General features: G+C 39.8%; 1 protein-coding gene and 1 long non-coding RNA gene across 4 annotated transcripts in view; one reads left to right on the forward strand and one right to left on the reverse strand.

Annotated features, from left to right (window-relative positions):
- The window catches only part of LOC141083050 (uncharacterized), a 95,190-nt gene that overhangs the window by 45,668 nt on the left and 30,032 nt on the right, over positions 1-19,490 (forward strand). The gene's annotated exons all lie outside the window — the stretch shown is intronic.
- DSP (desmoplakin) overlaps positions 12,015-19,490 on the reverse strand; it is a 57,292-nt gene continuing 49,816 nt past the window's right edge. The window contains exons 23-24 of one of the 3 annotated variants that reach the window (XM_073567175.1): positions 16,825-19,119; positions 12,015-15,741 (exon numbers count right to left, since the gene is read on the reverse strand). In XM_073567175.1, coding sequence (XP_073423276.1) covers positions 12,568-15,741; positions 16,825-19,119 — 5,469 coding nt within the window. In that variant the 3' untranslated portion in view covers positions 12,015-12,567. The remainder of the gene's footprint in view (positions 15,742-16,824; positions 19,120-19,490) is intronic. The other 2 variants (XM_073567191.1, XM_073567182.1) reach the window with 2 other exon arrangements.

The following is a 19,490-nucleotide window of genomic DNA, read 5'->3' on the forward strand; positions in this document are numbered from 1 at the left end:
TCTACATATCCATGAGTCAGAATAGTAAAAAGGAATAATATGCCTTCAGAGACAGTAACTCAAGTTCTGTGCTGAATCTCAGTGGAAAAAGACATTTCCCAGATAGACTGTAACCCAGTTCCAGCCAGACCCCAGCGTGCATAGAAGCCACACTGCAGCTGAACAGAGAGGAATATAACTCCCATCATTACACAGGACCCTGCAGCTGCTCCAGCATTAGATACAAAGTATCAACTCTGTGCAGAGTCTGTGTATTTCCTGTTGCTGAACAGTGAGAAGTATAACCCCCATCATCAACTCTTCCTGCCTGCAATCTAATCATGTCTGAAGCAAGGAATACAATGTCCCTACCAGACTTACAAGCACAGGAAAGAGACCCAGACCCCCATCCACCATCTAGTGAAAGGGGAAAACGTACAGTCAAACCCACATGGAAAGTCATGGAGAATTTAGAGACTGCAAAATGTGAATTATATAGTGATGTGTCTTCAGTATGGAAGAAAGTGCTGAGTCATATAGACACTGCATCAAGGCCTGCTTCTCAAGAGTTACCACCAGAGGGAGTCCTAGAACAATTATGCACAGCATACCAAATGTATATGGAAAGTACCAAAGAAAAAGCAGTCAAAAAATCCATAAAACTATGATATTTATTGAAAATAATATTAAAACATTAATAAATATGGACACACAGTGTTTGGACAGGGAAAAGGAACAGCATATAAATGAACACAATGGTTATGAAGGGCCAACGAGGCTGCAAACACCCCGCCAGGATAATAGAATGCAGAGCTAGAGTATAGCTAATAGAAGTCAAGGGGTTATATAGAGTATAATATAACAAATCATAAAGCAAGTGCTACTATTCTTCATAGGGAATATTCCCTGACAGAGTGCAAAATGCACAAATAGAGTTGATGTATAATACACATCATGGTGATGACATAGTAAACTGCATTGCTATACCTGAAATACGGGGGGAGGCAGCAGGGTCGGTCCTGTCCCCGACGCGCGTTTCGGAGCTCCTGAGGAAGGAGCTCTTTAGCTCCGAAACGCGCGTCGGGGACAGGACCGACCCTGCTGCCTCCCCCCGTATTTCAGGTATAGCAATGCAGTTTACTATGTCATCACCATGATGTGTATTATACATCAACTCTATTTGTGCATTTTGCACTCTGTCAGGGAATATTCCCTATGAAGAATAGTAGCACTTGCTTTATGATTTGTTATATTATACTCTATATAACCCCTTGACTTCTATTAGCTATACTCTAGCTCTGCATTCTATTATCCTGGCGGGGTGTTTGCAGCCTCGTTGGCCCTTCATAACCATTGTGTTCATTTATATGCTGTTCCTTTTCCCTGTCCAAACACTGTGTGTCCATATTTATTAATGTTTTAATATTATTTTCAATAAATATCATAGTTTTATGGATTTTTTGACTGCTTTTTCTTTGGTACTTTCTAGTAAATGTGCAGTTGTCCTGCATTTGTCCTGCCTTAAGTATGTGGATCATGATATATGATTTATATTATTGATCTCTTCTTATGGCCATCATATATCTTTGATATTTGGCCTCCACATATAATATGTCTATTACCTCTTTACAAATGTATATGGAGAAGAGTGACCAATATATTATTCTCCTGAAGAAACTGAATCTCCCAGAGACTTTAAACGAATTGCTAGGTTTCCAGCAGCTTAATTCTGAAAGAGACTGCACTGTACGTGACATTAAAGCCAAGATAGAGGCTAGAATCGCACGAACACCAGTTGCATCAACTCGCACATACAAATCGTGTAAGCACTCAAAACGTTCATCTAGGTCAAGTTCATCAAAATATTCTACTCTTACTGAGCAGCTTATAAGAGCACGTGCTAAGGCTGAAACTACTAAGGTACAAGCTGCCTTTGCACAAAAGAGAGCAGAAATGGATGCAGCTGCTGCACAAAAGAGAGCAGAAATGGATGCTGAAGCGGCACGCATGGAAGCTCTAGAGAAGGAATGTGAGCATGCAACAGCCATGGCAGAATTAAAGGTACTCGAGCAGGCTATCAGTGGGAGTCAAAGAGACAGCGTCAGTTTGTGTGAAATGGAGGCAGAAGACCCTATCGAACGCACAAGAGACTACGTGCTAAGCCAAGATGGCGAACCGCAGATCATCACTAACACTCCTGATGGTGTTGACGCTTCTCCAGAGCACCAGGATGCCGATCCACTTACAGAATCCTGCATTCAAGGTCAGTACAATGCTCCCAAACTTGAACTTCCTTCATATTCCAGTATGCGCCAAAACCCTGCATCTCACCAAACTCCACAGGCTAATACCTACATGCAACCCAATATGCCGGCAGGTCATTATACCCTCGACAACCACACAGTGCCACCTCCACATGTAGCAGAAACTATACCCACCAAACCAGTTGCTGGACTAAATGCATATGCCACTCCATACTTCCCCATGTTTCAAGGCCAAGACGTCTCCACCTCTATGTACAACACCGCTCAGCCTACAATTGTGCATCCTAAGTCAGAAAGAACAGACATGTCCGACTTCGCAAGGTACATGATTCGCCGTGAACTTACTAAAACCGGTCTCACAAGGTTCGACGACCAACCTGAAAATTACAGAGGTTGGAAAAGTGCCTTTAGAACCGTAACTAGTGACCTCGGCATCACTGCTGCGGAAGAGCTGGACCTGCTGATCAGATGGTTAGGACCACAATCCACAGAGCGTGTCAAGAGACTCAGATCTGTACATATCAGTAATCCAACGGCTGGTCTCATGGCTGCATGGGAAAGACTAGAGAGAAACTTTGGCAGTCCAGGAGCCATAGAGGATGCACTGTTCAAGCGACTACAGAGTTTTCCAAAGATATCAAGCAAGGACAGTTCAAAGTTCCTAGAGCTCAGTGACCTGCTGTTAGAGCTCCAGCTGGCCAAGGCAGACACCCACCTACCTGGCCTTAGCTACCTGGACACTGCTCGTGGAGTAAACCCCATTATCTCCAAGCTACCTTACAATGTACAAGAGAAGTGGACTGCAATAGGGTCAAAATACAAGAAAGACCATCAAGTGTCATTTCCTCCGTTCTCCTACTTCTGTGAGTTTATAAAAGACATTGCAGAGCGTAAGAACGACCCAAGCTTTTCCTACGGAGAATCCAGTGGCCCAGCTTCACCTCCCTCTAAATACGTGAGCACACGCTCGAATGACAGAAACCGCAGGAGTCCAGTTTCAGTGAAGAAGACGGATATTCTTCCTTTACCAACATCAGCCCCAGGCAAGAGCAACAAGGGTGAAAAGATAGAGAACCCAAATCGTGAGTGTCCCATCCACAAGAAACCACATCCCTTAAAAAAGTGCATCGGCTTCAGGAAGAAACCGCTCCAAGAACGCAAGGAACTTCTAAAGAAGTTTGGGGTATGCTACAGATGTTGTGCTTCTACTGAACACCTTGCTAAAGACTGTAAAACTACAATTAAGTGTATGGAGTGTGACAGTGAGGATCACGTACAAGCACTCCACCCATACCGTCCAGACTCTACACGTACTCCTTCCCCCACCACGAGCCATGGCGGGGAGGGCGCAGCTCAAACTGCAAGTCATACCACAATATCTTCTTCATGCACAGAAGTCTGCGGAGAAGGTCTCTGGGACAAGTCCTGTGCGAAGATTTGTCTGGTGAACGTATATCCCAACGGTCACCCAGAGAAAGCCGTGAAGGTGTACGTCCTCTTGGATGATCAAAGCAACCGATCACTTGCAAGGTCAGAACTCTTTGATATGTTTAACTTAAAGGGAAATGCTTACCCTTACACCTTAAGTACCTGCAGCGGTGTTACAGAGGTCTCTGGGAGAAGGGCCAGTGGTCTTATAGCGACATCCCTCGAAAACACCGTAGAGATACCCTTACCTACACTTGTCGAGTGCAACCAGATTCCATCCAATCGAGAAGAGATCCCAACGCCAGAGGCTGCTCTTCATCACCCACATCTCAAGGGGATAGCAAACAAGATACCAACCCTCAACAACAGCGCAGATATCCTGATTCTGCTTGGCAGAGACATTCTCCGGCTGCACAAGGTACGTCAGCAAATTAATGGACCACACGACGCACCATTTGCCCAACGCTTTGATCTAGGCTGGGTAATTATAGGCAATGTTTGCATACTCAAGATGAAGAGACCTAATAACATCTCCTCTTACAAAACACACATCTTGCCAAATGGTCGCAGCACTCATTTTCAGCCATGCCCACATCATTACTGGGTGAAAGAGAAAGTGAGCAACACCAAGAGGCAACAGGAATCCTTCAACAACATGAACATGCTCCAGCCCTGGGACGAAAACCTCGGGTCAACAGTGTTCGATTCCACAAGTGAAGACAACAAGTTAGCACCCACAAGGGAAGATAAAGAATTCATAAAGGTTATGGACAAAGAATTTGTTCAAGATGACTCCAACAGTTGGGTAGCTCCTTTACCCTTTCGTTTCCCAAGAGCGAGGTTGCCAAACAACCTGCAGCAAGCAACTGCAAGGTTCTCATCCTTAAAACGTACCCTAAAGAGGAAACCAGAGATGGAGAAGCATTTCATTGACTTTATGCAGAACATCTTTGACAAAGATCATGCTGAACCTGCGCCACCACTGAAGGAAGGAGAAGAATGTTGGTACCTTCCATCCTTTGGCGTCTATCACCCTCGCAAGCCTAACCAGATCAGAGTGGTGTTTGACTCCAGTGCTCAGTATGAAGGCCTCTCTCTCAACAACCTGCTACTAACTGGACCCAACCTGAACAACAGCCTCCTTGGAGTATTGATCCGCTTCAGACAAGAACCTGTTGCTATAATGGCCGACATCCAGCAGATGTTTCATTGCTTCATCATGAAGGAAGACAGCAGAAACTATCTTAGGTTCCTATGGCACAAAGACAACAATGTCAACAATCAAGTCATAGACTACCGGATGAAGGTCCATGTCTTCGGCAACAGTCCTTCACCTGCTGTGGCGATCTACGGACTGAGACGGACAGCCCAGGAAGGTGAGAGAGAGTACAGATCCGATGCTCGTCAATTCGTAGAGAAGAACTTCTACGTAGACAACGGGCTCAAGTCCTTGCCCACAAGTGAAGAGGCAATTGACCTACTCTCCAGGACACAGGAAATGCTATCCACATCAAACCTCGGACTCCACAAGATCATCTCTAACAGTCAAGAAGTAATGAGCGCGTTTCCATCTGAGGACCATGCCACGAACCTAAAGGACCTCAACCTAGGTTCTGATGTTCCTCCCACACAGTGCAGCCTTGGTCTACTGTGGGATATTAAACAGGACACTTTCACCTTCCAAGTGTCGCCCTGTGACAAACCCTTTACCAAACGAGGAGTCCTATCTGTCATAAACAGCATCTACGATCCTCTCGGGTTTGTAGCATCCATCACTATTCAAGGCAAGATACTGTTAAGACAGCTCACTGCCGAGAACACTGATTGGGACACCCCACTTCCGACTCAGAAACAGCAAAGGTGGGAGACATGGAAGAAGTCCTTGAAGTTCTTAGAGCAACTCCAAGTCCCACGTTGTTATTCTCCAATGATTCTTACCCCAGCTACACTTCTTACTCAGAAGATTGGAGCTGCTACAGTTCCTCTCAGGAATTTCGATAACAAGGACATTTACAAACGTCAGTGGAAGCAAGTACAACACATAGCCAACGTGTTTTGGCACCGTTGGAAGACCGAATACTTGCACCTGCTTCAAAACCGTCACAAATGGCAGACACCCAGTCCCAATCTCCAAGAAGGAGACCTTGTCCTCTTAAAAGACAAAGAGGCACATCGTAACGACTGGCCAATGGGTCTTATCACCAAGGTCATGCCCAGCGAGGACGGAAAGACTCGTAAGAAAGAAGTTAAGGTGACAAAAGGGGGCTCTACCCGAACCTTCCTCCGTCCGGTCACCAATCTCGTGCTGCTACTGCCAAAGGAGGACGTCACATGAACTGAACATTGCTCCTGGACGTTGCTCACGGCGGGGAGCATACCTACTCATTCCCCAGTTTTATTGAACATTGACATTTTCCATTGGATTGAACTTTGAACATTGCCATTGGATTGCTGGGTTGGTGGAAGAGTTGGCATGTTTGCGGCTTCCCCAATCCAAAGATGGGTTTAATAGACTTGGACTTATCTTCCGGTGTGATCTACGGGTCAACAACAACGAGTTGGACTTTAAAAATGTTTGATGTTTATTATTGCATACATGTTTTTCTTTTCTCTTGTTTTTCAAGTTCGAACGACTTCGAAGAATTACGGACATTGTGAAATCCAAGGATTTCAGACGGGGAGTGTCATGTCCCACGACTTGGGAAATCATTTAATATTTGCATTGCTTGTGTTGCATCATCTGTTGCTAGGCAGAAGTTTGCCTTTCCCTGTATTTTGTCCCAACTCCCTGTAGTCCTGTGATGTATGTTTGTTCCCTCCCTTATTCTCCATTTTGTGATCGTCCATCCATCTGTATGCATCTTCTTACATATCCTCTGAAGAATATTCCTTTTTACCTGCTGCTTTCATCATAATACAAGAATTTCAGTTAAAGCATCCCTCTTTTCCTGGAGTCTTCTTACATGAGATCGTGGCTGAGTTAAGCTGTCTGATTAATCGGTATGAACGTGAGTACAGGTCGATACGGAAGGGGCCCAGAAAGAGAGGTCTATCCAGGCACCATACGTTCTACATATCCATGAGTCAGAATACTTGGGTTATCTGATGAATTTGAAGTTACATTTTTTACATTCCCATTTGGACTACTTTCCTGAAAACTTTCATGCTATTAGCGAAGCGCAAGGAGAAAGATTTCATAAAGATATCAAGGAGACGGAACGACAATACCAACGAATATGTAACTTCAATGTGATGGGGAACTACTGCTGGATGATTCACAGAGAAGATCCACTGGCCGTCTATAAGAGGAAAGGTATCAAGAGAAGCTTTGAAGAGAAAAGGAAAAGGCGCAAGAATTAATTTCCAATAAAGATGAATAATGAATGTTCAATAATATTTTATAACTAATATTGTTTACGTTTTTGGCTACAATAAAGATTTTTCTTGTTTATCTCGCTTGTGCTTAATTTCACACTCATTTTGTGCAAAATTTATAGATTATTGTTCAAAATAGAAGTGTTTTCTTAATTCAGTGCATAAAAATCAGTTATTAGATTTGACTTATTTTATAAACCCAAATTTTGAATACCTGTTTTATAATAAAATATATTGTTGGAGTATTCATGTGCTTTATACCAACAAAATCTTTAGAAAAAATAAGTCCAGCACTGTAAGTCCATAAAATCCATTTTCTTTTATTCCATAACTTCAAGTAGCATAAAAACAATTAAGTCATAATCCAGATATTAAAAACAAATGCGTTTCAATGCAAAAATGTGCATATAAATCTTTACTTTTAAACAAAACTTGTCATCTCCTGGAAAGCTTCATGATATAAAAAGGTGACCAAAATATACAATCTTTCTCTAATAAATTAAAAAAAAATCCTATCAAATGTAGTTATAATATCACTGGCCCTTTAAGATTTCCTGAAGTTGGGGCTCTCTGCTATCTCACTATTTGACAGTTGTATGAGACTTCCTGATTCTCAGCTGGAAAACAGCACTGTGGGCGGGGGACTGGAAGCATGCAACATATAAATATAAGGGAGATGCTGGTAATTTCATACACAGGACAGGTACTGTTATCTTGGTAATGAATATAGTTAGGCAAGAAGAAATGGAATCCTGTGTGTGATGAAGCAGGAGAAGGCAACTAGAAACAGCAACTACAGTCCTGTTACAGCTTCTCCTTAGTGTGCTTTGGTTGTGACTGTTTTGTTAGTGTCTATTGAGAGACTCAGATTAACCCTTTACATGCAGCCAATTTTTTTCGTAGATTTACCCTTTACAAGCAATTATGTCTTGCTTGTGCATATTAACCCTCATTTTACATCTTATGACATACAGTTAGGTCCACATATATTTGGACAGAGACAACATTTTTCTAATTTTAGTTCTAGACATTACCACAATGAATTTTAAACAAAACAATTCAGATGCAGTTGAAGTTCAGACTTTCAGCTATCATTTGAGGGTATCCACATTAAAATTAGATGAAGGGTTTAGGAGTTTCAGCTCCTTAGCATGTGCCACCCTGTTTTTAAAGGGACCAAAAGTAATTGGACAGATTAAATAATTGTAAATAAAATGTTCATTTCTAGTACTTGGTTGAAAACCCTTTGTTGGCAATGACTGCCTGAAGTCTTGAACTCATGGACATCACCAGACGCTGTGTTTCCTCCTTTTTGATGCTCTGCCAGGCCTTCACTGTGGTGGTTTTCAGTTGCTGTTTGTTTGTGAGCCTTTCTGTCTGAAGTTTAGTCTTTAACAAGTAAAATGCATGCTCAATTGGGTTGAGATCAGGTGACTGACTTGGCCATTCAAGAATATTCCACTTCTTTGCTTTAATAAACTCTTGGGTTGCTTTGGCTTTGTTTTGGGTCATTGTCCATCTGTAGTATGAAACGACGACCAATCAGTTTGGCTGCATTTAGCTGGATCTGAGCACACAGTATGGCTCTGAATACCTCAGAATTCATTTGGCTGCTTCTTTCCTGTGTCACATCATGAATAAACACTAGTGACCCAGTGCCACTGGCAGCCATGTATGCCCAAGCCATCACACTGCCTCCGCCGTGTTTTACAGATGATGTGGTATGCTTTGGATCATGAGCTGTATCACGCGTTTGCCATACTTTTCTCTTTCCATCATTCTGGTAGAAGTTGATCTTGGTTTCATCTGTCCAAAGAATGTTCTTCCAGAACTGTACTGGCTTTTTTAGATGTTTTTTTTAGCAAAGTCCAGTCTAGCCTTTTTATTCTTGATGCTTATGAGTGGCTTGCACCGTGCAGTGAACCCTCTGTATTTACTTTCATGCAGTCTTCTCTTTATGGGAGATTTGGATATTGATACACCTACCTCCTGGAGAGTGTTGTTCCCTTGGTTGGCTGTTGTGAAGGGGTTTCTCTTCACTATGGAGACTATTCTGCGATCATCCACCACTGTTGTCTTCCGTGGGCACCCAGGTCTTTCTGCATTGATGAGTTCACCAGTTCTTTCTTTCTTTCTCAGGATATACCAAACTGTAGATTTTGCCACTCCTAATGTTGTAGCAATTTCTCGGATGGGGTTTTTCTGTTTTTGCAGCTTAAGGATGGCTTGTTTCACCTGCATGGATAGCTCCTTTGACCGCATGTTTCCTTCACAGCAAAACCTTCCAAATGCAAGCACCACACCTCAAATCAACTCCAGGCCTTTTATCTGCTTAATTGAGAATGACATAACGAAGGGATTGCCCACACCTGTCCATGAAATAGCCTTGGAGTAAATTGTCCAATTACTTTTGGTCCCTTTAAAAACAGGGTGGTACATGTTAAGGAGCTGAAACTCCTAAACCCTTCATCCAATTTTAATGTGGATACCCTCAAATGAAAGCTGAAAGTCTGAACTTCAACTGCATCTGAATTGTTTTGTTTAAAACTCATTGTGGTAATGTCTAGAACCAAAATGAGAAAAATGTTGTCTCTGTCCAAATATATATGGACCTAACTGTATGTTACTTTTCACTTTGTTCCTTAAAACCATTTATTGTTTAGATCTGAGAAAAGGTCCTTGTTTATACAACACAGATGTGTAGTTACAGGTCCAAACACTACTGGAAATTCTTAAATTAGTATTGCTGTGCAAAAGAACTATATTTTGACAATTTATTTGCTTTTGATATGAAGACTGTGTATTCCTTGTGGAAAGAAATTTCTTTTTTTGTCAGCTAAGTACAAAGTGACTGCACTGAAGATAGGCTACTCTAATTTTTATGTATAGTCTTGTATAAAATATGTCTTTCTGAATCCCCGTATCTTCAGCTGATGTCCAACGATCCCTGTCCAATGTAATTGTGTCTCTCATCCTCTATGGGGAAAAATAATTACAGTAACACATGACTTCTACCTAACATACTGTACCACCTTTATTATGTAAATTCAGAAGGTAATTTAGTGGGAGCATATGGCTGCTTCCTCAAATGAGTGACATTCTGTGACTAACATCTTTCAGGCAAGAGTTATATCTTATGTGTAATATATGTGATATGCTAATTATGCAAATTGTCTCTTCAGAGAGGAAGAGGTCTAGAACTCTAGTGCCACCTATTGGAGGTAGCAATCCTAAAAGTCAATGTTGACCCTTTAACGAGCCTAGTTACATGACTTAGGATAAAAGCCAAGCCAGAATCTCCATTTGCAGACACTGTGTTTCGGGGTACTGCCCCTCATCAGTGCAAAGTGGGAGAAGATCTGGTTTGGCTGTGAGAGAGGCGTCTGACCGATATCCAAGAAGTATCATTTCTCCTTGCGGAGAATAACATGCTAAGCATGTCGAGGTGAGGAGACTTAAAGCTGCAATGCTCCTCTGGGAAATATGCTAATTATGCAAATTGTCTCTTCAGAGAGGAAGAGGACTAAAACTCTAGTGCCACCTATTGGAGGTAGCAATCCTAAAAGTCAATGTTGACCCTTTAACGAGCCTAGTTACATGACTTAGGATAAAAGCCAGTGATATATCATAGTTGTAGGAGGTTGGGGGTGATGTGCATGGGAAATGAAGAACCCTCCCCTTAGTCGACTTAAGAAGGAGGAGAATAATATTCCACACCATCCCAATGTCATGTATTCAATGGGAATTTGCAGTTAAAAGTTCTGGTCACTGAGGACCTGTGGATCTGCAGCAGCCGCCAGACTATATGCTCTTATCTCATCCTAACCAGGTGAGCAAGTTTCTTGTTATATTCCTTCCTTTGTAACCTGGATAAGACCCTATTGCGCTTTTTTGTCTCCCCATTCCTTTGCAACACCACCCCAAAGGACACAAGTTGGGAACCCAAGCCAATTGTATTTGTGCACATTCTATCCCATGTCCCTAGAAGCAGAAAATAACTTTCTTACAGAGGACTGCTAAATATAAAACTTTCTTGTTTTTTCACCTTTTTCTTTTATAACTGTTTTTGCACCTCAAATCATAATTCACATTTAACATTGGGAAGTAAATTTGCAACTTAACCATTTGTAGTATCCTAACATTTAGAGATTATCAAATCTGATCAGACCTGAATGACCCAAATTGCACAGATTTTACAAATAATTTGTTTCAAATCAAATTTATCCTCTGAGAATTGAATATTAATTATGCTCTGAGGTATAAAAATATGCCAGAGCACAATAAACGTAAGATGTAGAAAAAGAAAAAAGCCAGAAAACAACTAATACTCATCTCACTGCTCATCCTCTCCTATAAGGTTGTATGCTCCTCTTCTTAATGCTGCCGCACAAATGTAGTCCAGGACTTCCAGCCACAACTAGGTCCGAGACATCCCTGGGCACACGCAGGGACATCCCAGGCCTAGTCACAGCTGCAAGTCCTGGTCTTGCGCGAATATGCCCGTTGTTTCAGAGCATGGAAGCCATAAGAAGAGAAACTGATTGCCGAGGACTGTATGAGGAAGGGAGAGCAGCAGATGTGGGCAGACTAGTAAGGGGAGTTTTCATTTTGTTTGGGTATTTTTAACAGTTTGCTGACCTTTTACAGTTCAGGATGAAAATCCCACTGCCATTTTGTCGAATACAGATGATGTGAATTCCCCCCAAAAAAATCTGCATTCTGAAAAATACGGATTTTTGTAAAATTCAAGTAGAATTCAATTTTATTTTAAATTAATTTGCCCAACCCTAATTACGTTGATATTAAAAACATTGTAGTTGGAAGAATAGACTTGTCTACAGTATCCTTTTTGTATCGTTACTTACGTAAATGGGATTTATTTATGGAAATTAGAATTTAAAGGTTATTGGATATCTGAAATAATGATGCTATCAAACAAACAAATATAAAAGTACAACATAAAAAAACTTAAAATATTTCAAACTTTATTGCCAGCCGATATCACAAAACAAGCATAGATGAATATAAAAGGCTAACTTCTGTAAACCATATAGCGGTATGCAAATATGACGTAAAATCAGCTATGTTAGTGCTGGGAATAAATCAATATAAAAATCTAACCTTAACCAATTTGGTGTTTTTAGAACTGCATCAAAGAAATTCAAGTCAAAATGCAAAAACTAAAGAATGCAGAAATAGCAAGTAAGCTTTCACCAACTTTGTCTTAACCGGATAAGAATTTGTAGAAAAGGCACAGCAAATGCAATCTACATTACAAATAATGTGTTACCCATACACATTTCTAAATACATAAAACATTTTTTTTAACCATTTTGGTAATAAAGAGCTTGTTAAGTAGCCATTAAGCCCCTCATAACAAAAAGATTAAAAGTTTCTTTTTCAGTGCACATTTTATAACATTTCAAATAAGAAAATATAAAGCACGTACTTTAGGCAAGTGTTATTTTTAAGGCCAAAACCAATATAGTTTACCCCATTAGATAGCCAACCCTATTTCCAATTAATTTCCAAATGAACTACTGCTAACAGATTGGAAAGAATAGCTGTATGAAGAGGATGATGAACCATCAAAACTTCCTCGTCGGGATCCACTTCGTGAACCTGAACGAGATCCTGAGCGGGATCCAGGCGCTGAAGATACATTGTATGGGCTACTTATTCCTTTAGAGGACACTGAAGCTGCTTCTAGCATTCTCAGGCCTGTTACATCTTCAACCATAGAGCGATCAACAGCTTCTTTGTAGGAGATTTTCAGTTTAGTTTTTGGACAAGTCAGAATTTTGGGGTAGTTGCTGAGGTCTCGTAATTTCTGCGCAGCACGACCATCAATTATACTTTTCCGTATAGCTTCTTCTGTTGTAATTCTGGATTGTGTTTCTGGATCGATAAGGCCCCCTGTTAAGTACTGAAACTCAAGGAAACGTTGTCCAGCCTCATACGGCAGCCAGTTTACCTTCATAGCTTCGGCAGCAGATAATTTTTTCTGCCCTCTAACACCATCAAAACCAGAATATGCTTTCTGTGCTTGCTTCAGCCTGGCAGACATATCCTGATCTATGATGCCTTGGTTGACAGCATCTTGCAGAGGAATTCTTTGGCCAGAGGTTAGGTTTATAATGCCACCTGTGCATGCCTGTGCTTCAAGTAAACGCTGTCCAGTAATTGTATCGACAAGACCACGCTTGATGCCCTCTGAAATGGAAATTTTTTCTAAATTTTCTGTATCAAATATGGCTGCAATAGGACTGATTTCCTCTAAAGTGTCTGAAAATGAACCACTTTTAGACCAGGAGCTTGTTCGAAACTTGGGAGATAAGAGGGATTCTTGTCTTGAAGTAACTAGTACATCGTCACTTAGATTCTTGTTGGAGATCATGTCTGCAAATTGGGTAAGGCTTAAGGTACCAGCACGGTATTGTTCAAAGTTGCTTTTACTGATTATGTTCAAGTCTATTGCTTCTTGGACGTCATACTGGTTGCCTGTCTTGCGATCGACAAGTACAACTCTGGTTGAGCCATCTGAACCTGTAGTAGTGATTTCTTCCCATTCACATTCTTGTTCTGAAAGCTCAAGATAGGTGTCATAATCTATAAGCTCTTTGTTATAAGCTTCTTGTACAGTCATTTCCCTGTTGGTATCTGGGTCAACTATTACCACTCTGCGTTTCCTAGAAGTTTTCTTTTGGGATGCTTGGACTAACTTTTTCTTTTCTTTTAAAGGCAATAGACAAAGATTTGTTTTGTCATCTACAATGCACCGTTCTTTTAATTGCAAGTATGTCAAATTTTCCTCTGTGTTAGGATCGAAAAAGCCTTTTGTATCATCACTAGGATCTGAAAGGATGTAATTCAGTTCTTCATTGAAATAACCCCGTTTATATGCGACATCAACTGGTAAACGATGACTTGCTTTTGGATCAATTATTCCACCAGTAGCTATCTGAGCCTCCAGCAAGCGGATACCATGTCCTTTTTCAATAAGCTCTTTGTTCATAGCCTGAAACAATGAAATTATGCTCCCAGTTTCTGGGTCTTTGTAGCCAGTTACTGCTCTTTCTGCAGACAGTAATTTTTCCTTAAATTCAATTCCAACAAGTCCTCTTCTGTAAGCTTCTTCAACGGTAAGTCTTAGATTATTTACTGGGTCCACTATGAATCCTGTTGCTGCTTGCGCTTCCAGTAGTTCCAGCGTGGTTCCAGGTCTTAGCAATCCCTTTTTCATTGCATCATAGATTCCTAACTTTTCTCTTGTAGCCTCATTGTAGATACCAGCAATACAACTGGATCCTTGCAGAAAATCTTTAATTCGTTCACTGACTTCTTCCACAGATATCTGCCCAGATTCTAGTTGATCTACAGTAGAAGAGCGAATTATACCTGACTCTACTAACTCTGTCAAAGGTACTTGTTGTCTGATACCAGCAAATGAAAGGCTTTTCTTCATAACTGGAAGCAAAAGTAATCCTGTGTGGGGTTCAACTCTGCATTTCTGCTTAAGCTGTGCATAACTGACGTTCTTCTTAGTGACTGGTTCTAAGTAATATTTTCCATCATCACTGGGGTCATTAAGAGATTTATGTAAATCACGGTCAATCAAGCCTCGAGATAATGCAACCTCAGTAGGTACAAAGACACTGTTCACTGGGTCAACTATTCCTCCCGCAGCTACTTGAGCTTCTAAAAGCCGTATACCAACTTCCCGACTAATCAGATTTTTCTTGATAGCCTCTGAAACAGAAACAATTTTTCCTGAGAAAGGATCTTTGAAACCAGTAACTGCTTTTTCTGCAGTGTAAATGGCTTCTCTGTCTTGGAAATCAATGAGGTCCCTAGCTACAGCATTGTCTACTGAAAGCTTTTCATTCCTGTCTATGTCTATTAATCCTCCAGTCGCAGCTTGAGCCTCTAGTAACATAACTGAGCTCTCAGGTGAAATCAGTTTCCTTCTCTTTGCTTCCACAAATGAATGTTTCTCTTTAGGTGTTACAGATACTCCGGCAATTGCACCAGCACCCTTCAAGAAGGGTTCTATTTCAGCTGATACTTCTTCCAGTGATCTCTGGCCCTTTATTAATTTTTCATAGGTAGACTTTGTTATTATCTGGCATTCCAGAAGTTGATGTGCTGTAACTTTTTTCCTCAGACCATCGAAAAGAAATTTGGAAAGATCAACTGACATGTCTTCATCCGTTTGAATCTGCTTACTTGATGATATAGGTCGCCTCCTAAGATTGTCTAGTTCTCTTTCAAGAGAAAGTCGTTGATTCTCAAAATCTACTTGAGTCAACCGTTGAGTCTCCTCCATCTTCCGCCTGTATCGCTCTTCAATAGATCTAATCTCAGCCTGTAGTCTTTCAATTTCAGTTTTGTATGAAACTTTCTCTCTTTCGCTTCTCTCCCAATCACTTTCAATTCTCTTCACATCTTCCTCCTTCCGAGTGTATTGTGTTCTCCACTGATTAAGGTCATTTCGAATTTGCTGTTTCTCTTCTTCCAAGCGTTGCTTATTACGTGTTTCTGCATCTAATGAAGCCTTTGCACGGCTTAGTTCCTCTTCAAGACGTTGCAGCCTTGTTCTGTCTTGTTCCAGAAGTTTTATTTTCATCAAGAGGCTTTCTTTTTCTTGAATAATTTCTGAACACTTCATACTAGATTCCTGTATCTTACCGCTGGCCTGCAACAAAAGGGAAAAAAATACAAAGAAAAGATTGTTTATTGCCATAATCAGCATACATCACCCACAAGAATTTACTCATATTTACAATACTACCAGAATGGGGTCTAAGATCTCACACATTGTTGGTTTTATTTTGGAATGCTAATGAAGCATTTTTTATAATGAAGTAGAAACTATGTATTTGATTATATTCCCATCCCGCACAATATTAAACGTTTAAAATGTAAAAATACATTGCATTAAAATAGTGATTAAACAAAAGTAAGTCTACAGTTTGTTATAGCAGGCTACCGTAGATTTGTTTTCAGTGATTTTTATTCTATATTTGGTCTGAAAACTGAAAAATACACAAAACGGAACAAAAACATTTACAAACTGAGACAAAATTTAATGAGAACAGATTTGATTTATGACATCAGACTAATACAATGATTAGAACATAAACAAGGTTAGTGAAGATTTCTGAGATTAAATCAAATCACAACATAAATAAAAGAGAAATGTTTAATAAGATTGACAATATGGAGATTTTATCATTTTAGAACTTACAGATATGGTTTTATTAGGTGCTTAAATAGTATAGATTAAATAGGTGCACACATTGCTACAATAAATATGTTTTAAGTATGGTATATATGCTCTTTTAAATATATTTAATATTATAAATACATGCAAATATAGTATTTAGCCTCCCAGTCTAAATATAACAGCAAATACAAGAAGTAGTCAATGCACCTAAGTGTAACTGGCCTTGTATCAAATATATGCTTTTTAATTAAATTATTAATAATGCTTCATTTTTTTATTTTGCTATTTGGTTCTTACCAATTAAATGTATCCTAACTGGAATTCTGGACTTTGTGTATGAGGTTTCCAGAACAGTTTAATGCCCGCTTACTGCTTTGTATATAACAAAAAGTCCTCAAGGTGCCTAAAGGTGCCTAAAGTTAAAAATGCTTCTATATTGGCAACTAGAAATTCAATTGTTCAGTTGTTACTAGAAGCTAAATACACATGTTAGATTATAGAATGATTAAATTACTGGACAGAAAACACATTAAGGGAAATTTATGTGAGTACCTCCAGTGCTTGCTTTTGGAATTTTTCAATTTCCTGTCTCAAATTTTGCCTCTCTTTCTGTAATTCATTTATTAGGCCCTGTAGCTCCAAAGATCGCTTGTTGCTGATTTGTAGCTGGTTCTTTAACTCTGTAATAGTTGCATTTTTTTCACCATCCACTTCATCTTTACATTTCTTGACCTCCTCATTTTCCAGTCTAACATAACGCAGTTCCTCTTCAAGCCTCAGGTGTTCCTTAGTCAGATTTTCTGTAATCGATTGCAACCTCTCTATTTCTATTTTACTCTCATTAAGGCTTCTGTTTCTCTCCTCAATGGTTTTCTGCAGGTGCTCATTTCTTATGTGAGCCTGCCGTAAGTTTTCTTGCTCTACATGTAATTGGCGACGTAGACTTTCCACCTCAGCTACAAGTTTACTCAGCTCATCAATGTTTCTCTGCTGGTCTCTGAGCTGACCATCTAAAGACTCTCTCTGTTGTCTTAAGTCTTCCTCAGTTTGCCTTTTAATGATCGTAACTTGCTCTACTTGTTGTGTTAGCGTTGTGATCTTTTTTAGTTGCTCACTACTGGTTCTTCTAAGAGCTTCCAACTCTTCTTCTAACTTTTTATTTTTTGCATGCTCATCTGCAGCAATTCTTTTTTGCCTGTTAATCTCTTCCTCAAGTTTGTTCTTCTGTGTCTCCAATTCTTTCAGTTTGACTTGAAGTCTGTTTATTTCATTTTCTTTTCCTTGTTTTTCTACCAATAGCTTTTCATAGTCTGATTTAAGTCTTATTAATTCTTGCTCCTGAATCTTTAATTTGCTTATGGTCTCTGTGGCAGTTGTGTTGGTTTTTTGTAAATCAAACTGGTTCCTTTGTAGTTTTACATGCTCCTCCTCAAGTCTCTTTTTTTGGTTTATTTCAACCTCAATAACTTTTTTCAATCTTTCAATCTCCTTATTGCGTTCCTGAATTGTTTTGGCAGCATCATCAAGGGATTTTTTATTTCTTTGCTCCTCCTCCGATCTAAGCTTGGTAAGCTGCTTCAACTCAATCTCCAATTGCTGCTTCCTTTGAGTCAAATCTGATGTGAATGACTTCTGCTGGTGAACATCATCTTCTGTTTTTTTCAAATTCGTTGTCATTTGTGTCAAAGAGGTCCTTAATCTGTTTAACTCTAATGTCAAGTCTCGTTTCTCTCTTGCTAGACTGTCTATCTCTTGATTCAAGCCACTCATGTTGTCTTCTTTTTCAATACTTAGTTCGTGGATGGTAGTTTTTGAAATATTAATTTCTGTCTCATACTTGTTTCTTAAATTTATAAGCTGATCGTCATAATTGTTTCTTACCTTTACAAGCTCGTTTTCATATTGTCTCTGACGGGCAGCCTCCTCCTGAAGTTGATATTTTAATTTTTCAATCTCACCGTTTCTATCCTGAATTGTCCTGCTAGCTTCCTCCAGTGATATCTTAAACCTTGTAACTTCTTCTGAGCTACTATTAATCATTCTTTGTAGTTCCTTTTCTAATTGCTGCTTTCTCTGAGTGATCTCAGACCCAGAGGCTTTCTGTTGAAGAGCATCATCTTCTGCCCTTCTGCGTTGTTCATTTGTTTGGACAATGGTTTCATTAAGTCGAGTGATTTCTTGGGTAAGATCTCTATTTTCTCTTGCTAATTTCTCAAGTTGGGCTCTTAATTCATATGAGTCTTCTTCCTTCTGAACAGTTATTTGTTGTATTGTCGTCTTCGTAATGTTTATTTCAGATTCATATTTGTTCCTCAAACTACTGATTTCGTCACTATACTGCTTCCTTACCTTTGACAGCTCATTTTCATAGTCCCTCTTCCTCTGGCCTTCGTCCTGCAGAAGAACTCTTAGCCTCTCTATCTCATATTCCTTCTCCTTGATTATCTTGTCAGTTTCAATTTTTTGGCGGTTGACACCTTCTAAGTCACTTTGCCTCTTTTGCTGAATTTGGCTGAATTCATTCTTCTGTATCTCACATCTGTCCTCCAGTGCTTTTCTCCTCCTTTTCTCATCATCAATCTCATATGTGAACCTGGTGATCTTTTCATTGAGTTCAGTTATCTGACTATAGCATTTATCAAGGTTCTGTTTTGCCGAAGACCCTTCCATTTCAGCTTTCCTCTTCATATCTTCCAGAAGAAGTAGTCTTGATTTGTACTCTGAGCACTCTGTCTGATATTTTTGCAGATTTTGATCAAGAAATTTGTTTTTCTGGGAGTTATCTGAATTTGCATCTCTGGCAAGGCGCAGTTCCTCTTCAAGAAGCTCAATCCTTGTGTTTTTCATCTGTAGAAAAAAAAGTAAAATGTTTGTCACAACTCAATAATCCGATTATAATTTTGCACACCAAAGTTAACGTCCTTTTATTTGAGCCATTGATTAAATGAATGAATATTGTCTGATGTAAACGTGCCAGTTTTTGTCAGCAAATTGCATATTTTTGTGGTCCTAAATATGAGTATTAGTCAGTAGGACACCCCTAATAATAATTGTTCATCCCCGTACAATTTACACATGCAGATTGCTGCTACATGGAAACAGGAATGTAATGAGTGACGACTGACACGCTGTCTTCTGAAACATTTCAATCCAAAGTCTATCATTCTGCCTTTGGTCTCGTAGGAGAACAGCTTATCTGAGATCTTGAGCCTTTTTAT

This window comes from Dendrobates tinctorius, unplaced genomic scaffold (genome assembly GCF_039654945.1).
Source record: "Dendrobates tinctorius isolate UK_male_01 unplaced genomic scaffold, ASM3965494v1 ptg000004l, whole genome shotgun sequence".
NCBI classification, from domain to species: Eukaryota; Metazoa; Chordata; class Amphibia; order Anura; family Dendrobatidae; genus Dendrobates; species Dendrobates tinctorius.